The sequence below is a fragment of the Otolemur garnettii genome, unplaced genomic scaffold, assembly GCF_000181295.1.
Source record: "Otolemur garnettii isolate 467f Iridium unplaced genomic scaffold, OtoGar3 scaffold00112, whole genome shotgun sequence".
NCBI lineage: Eukaryota > Metazoa > Chordata > Mammalia > Primates > Galagidae > Otolemur > Otolemur garnettii.
In genome coordinates this window covers 6,864,408-6,868,572 of record NW_003852507.1, presented here as the reverse complement: position 1 = coordinate 6,868,572, position 4,165 = coordinate 6,864,408, and the positions used below count along the sequence as shown (strand labels likewise).

Sequence of the window (4,165 nt, the reverse complement as noted above, 5' to 3'; positions counted from 1 at the left end):
AAAAAAAAAAAAAAAAAAAAGCTGTGTAATAGAGGGAAAAGAAGGATGGGGGCTCATAAAGAGAAACAGAGCCCCACAGAGAGACACCTGAACCACAGTGATGCCCGAGCAGAGGAGAGAAGACCCAGGAACTTCAGTGGCTGAAGGCCCCACCCTGGTCTAGCCTCTGCAAAGCCACATGTCCCTAAAGTCTCCCAGAGCCAGGCCTCCCTCTTTGTCTTTTGAAGCCAGAGACAAGTTTAAAATACATCCAAAAAAGATTTTGACATGCCTCCCTTCAAAAGAGGAAACCTAATTCTCTCCCTCAAATGGAGACCAGTCTTACTGACTTGCTCCTAATAAATGTGGCAGACAGTGTGTGACTTCTGAGATTATAGAAGACCTTGCCCCTTCTGCCTGGCTTCCTCTTGGTCACTCACTGGGAGAAGCTAGCTGCCATATAGTAAGGACACTTCAACAGCCTGTGGAGGCTGAGTGCGGTGGCTCACACCTGTAATCCTAGCACTTTGGGAGGTCAAGGTGGGTGGACTGCTTGAGCTCATGAGTTTCAGACCAGGCTGAGCAAGCACAAGACCACATCTCTACTAAAAATAGAAAAACTAGCCAGGCATTGGGGGGGGAGGGGGGCTATAATCCCACCTACTTGGGAGGCTAAGGGAAAAGGATTAATTGAGGCCAAAAGTTTGAGGTTGCTGTAAGCTATGATGCCACAGCACTCTATGGAGGGCAACAAAGTAAAACTCTGTCTCAAAAAAAAAAAAAAAACAGCCTGTGGAAAGATCCACATGGGGATAAAGTGAGGCCTCCCACCAAACAGCCCAGCAGCCACATGCCATTCATGTACGTGCGCCATCTTGGAAGCAGATCCTCCAGCCCCAGTCAAGCCTTCAGATGGCTACAGCCCCAGCCTGCATGTGACTGTAACTTCACAAGAGACTCCAAGCCAAAACCACTTAGCCAAACCACTCCCAGGTTCTTCTTCTACCATGAGGTGATAAATGATTGTTGTCGCTTTAAGCCACTACATTTTGGGATAATCTGTTACACAGCCATAGATAACTGATACACAGCCTGACTCACGTGATGTATTCCTCACAGATCTTGCGGAAGTGATCTCGCTCTGGGTCACAGCGCAGGTCGTCGTAGAGCTTGTTGATGAGGATAGAAGCCAGCATGCGAGTGTTGTCCGTCAGGGGCAGGCAGGATGGCAGATCTGGAACCTGCCCCACCACCTTCAGGATCTTCCTCAGGCCTGCAGGGTAGACAGCAGGGAGCATAGGATGCTTGCTGAGCTCTGCGCTCACAAACACAAGACCATCCCATCACCAGCTTCTCTCCAGCCTTCTCTGCAGGTGACACATGGTTTATGAGAATCATGTAACGATGTGTAAGAGAAGGGAGTGGAGAGACCCAGGTTCAGTCTGGGCCTGGTGGCTTCTGCCCATATTCATTTTGGGAGACCAAGGTGGGAGGATCACTTGAGCCCAGGAGTTTCAGACCAGCTAGAGTAACCCAGCAATATGCTGTCCCTCAAGGGGAAAAACAAATTAGCCCAGTGTCAATTAGCCCAATTGCTCTTGCTCAGGCTGGTTTGCTCAGGTTCAACTCCTGGGCTCAAGCAATCCTCTCACGTTGCCTGCCCAAAATGTCAGGAGTATAGGTGTGAACCACTCGCCCAGCCAGTTTTTTTGTTTTTTGAGTTTTTTAGAGACAAGGTCTCACTGAGTCACCCAGGATGGAGTGCAGTGGCATGGTCCTAGCTCACTGCACTCAGCTACTGCTTCACAAGTAGCTGGAATTATAGGCATGAGCCACCGCGCTGGTTTAACATTTTTTTTAATTTTATATATATATTTTGAAATAAGAGTCTTATTTTGTTACCCTTGGTAGAGTGCCATGGTGTCATAGCTCACAGCAATCTCAAACTCAAGCTCAGGAATTTGAGACCAGCCTGAGCAAGAGTGAGACCCAATCTCTATAAAAAACTAGCCAGTGTTGTGGCGGGTGCCTGTAGTCCCAGAAGGCTGAGGCAAGAGGATCACTTGAGCCCACGTTGGTGAAATCTGACTTGTTTTTTCACACTTGCCCCATTTGTTAGGTAACTCCACCGAGATGTTTTAGGGTAGGTTTGGGTACTTTCTGGGTGTGTTCAGGCCCTAACTTACATCTTCCGCCTTTTCCCAGCTCTTTGGTTGGGACTAAAGACGCCTTCCCAGCAAGTCTCATCGCTTTTACTTTCTGCTCAGTGCCCAGCACCCTGGTGCCCACCTGAAAGGCCCCAAACCCTCCCACCTCCTCACCATTATCCACCACGTAGACAGTGCGCGAGTTGTCGTGCATGGCAAGGTCCTTCCTCGGGACGTTCTTATTGAGCAGGTTCAGCGCCTGGTCCCTGCCCAGGCCAGACACCTTCTTACTGACCAGCATGTCCAGCAGGTGGCTGGTGATCTGCTTCAGGTCCTTCTTGGTGTCTGAGGAACCGGAGGACAGAGGTAAATAGACAAGTGTGGGGAGACTGAGATTGAAGACCCAAGAGTGGCACAGGGTGAGGCTCTGGACACACTGAATCCGCTGCTTTCTGGACATGTAAATTTCCCAGGAGAGTATAGTATTGCCCATATCAGCCCCCAAAGGGGAAGAAATTCCTATACAACATCCCCCAGGTGGTCCTCCAGACACCCAGAACACTGACTTCTATGACAACCCACTCCATCCTTGGACAGCAATGGTTCTTAGAAAGCTCTTCACTCCCACCAGTGACTGGCAGAGCTCCAGGGACACTTCCTATAGTTTTTAATAAACTGATTGAGTAAAATGTTATCCAGAGAGGAAATTTATACTCCTCATAGACATTTTACTCCCCACAGACCCAGGCATGCTGAGAGCCTGAATTCGGGCCTCTGCCTATGACACTAGGACCTTCCCTCTCACTGTGGATCTAACAAAGTAAATGCCTCTTCCTGATTTTGCCCCGTCTGACCTCCCTGAGACTTATGGATTTTGGTACTCATTCTGGGATGGAGCCCAAAGGGAGGTAGCCAGGCAGAAAATAAACAACATGTCAGATACAACAACTGCTGGAGGAATGGGGCTCTGTAACTCGGAGAAGGGAAGACAAAAGTGGACGTGACAGGTTGTTTTCCGTTAAAAGTGTGTCATAAGAGTGAGATAACACAGCTACTCGGGAGGCTGAGGCAAGAGAATCGCCTGAGCCTAAGAGCTGGAGGTTGCTGTGAGCTGTGACACCACAGCACTCTACCAAGGGTGACAAAGTGATATGCTGTTTCTAGAAAAATAAATAAAAATTTAAAAAAAGACTAAGATAACAGACTTAGTCTGTGAAGCTCCAAGAGGCACAGCTGGGACCAGGGGTGGATAGAAGCTCGAAGGCGAGAGATTCAAAATCGACAGGTGGAAGAATTTCGTAGAAGAGATGCCCACCCCAAAGCAGTCGTGGAAGACTGTGCACTGGTGGCCCCCAGGAAGCACACTGTTGGAATTCACGCTTAGGGGACCTCCTCCCACGCTGGCCCCGGGCTGCTTATGTGACCCGTGACACAACCAGAGACTTAAAAAGCCCTTGCACACGGGAATTTGTCCATTTAGAATCAGCCACCATGTTATAAAGGAACCCATCGTGGCCACTACAGAGGCCTGGGGGAAAAAAACCGAGGTCTCCTGTCTAACATCTTTAGTTAACCACCAGCCATACAAGCAGAGCCATCTAGAACCTTCCAAAAGTTCTAGCTCAGAGAAAGGAAGGGACTAGCTGACCACTGCTGGAGGAAGTCAGAGCTGTATCAAGAATCAGGGCTCCAAAAGATTAATATTAATAATCGATAAATAACTCAATGACTAAATTTTAAAAATTGATATCCCAACAGATAAAAATAGGCAACAACGTGAACAAACCATCTAAAGACAAAGAAATCCAAACGGCTAACAAAAATAAAGAAAAATGGTCAAGCTCACCAGTAATTTCTTTTGATTCAAACAAGATAACTTTTAACTAATGAATTGAAAAAAATATTTTATTTATTTTTTGAGACAGTCTCATTATGTCACCCTCAGTAGAGTGTCGTGGCGTCACAGCTCACAGCAACCTCAAACTCTTGGGCTCAAGCAATTCTCTTGCCTCAGCCTCCCAAGTAGCTGGGGCTACAGG

The 4,165-nt window shown here is 47.8% G+C and overlaps 1 protein-coding gene across 1 annotated transcript in view; it reads right to left on the bottom strand.

The window, feature by feature from the left end:
- The window catches only part of UNC45B (unc-45 myosin chaperone B), a 32,965-nt gene that overhangs the window by 17,868 nt on the left and 10,932 nt on the right, over positions 1 to 4,165 (bottom strand). Inside the window, exons 7-8 of the mRNA XM_003797226.2 lie at positions 2,301 to 2,471; positions 1,081 to 1,252 (exon numbers count right to left, since the gene is read on the bottom strand). Coding sequence (XP_003797274.1) covers positions 1,081 to 1,252; positions 2,301 to 2,471 — 343 coding nt within the window. The remainder of the gene's footprint in view (positions 1 to 1,080; positions 1,253 to 2,300; positions 2,472 to 4,165) is intronic.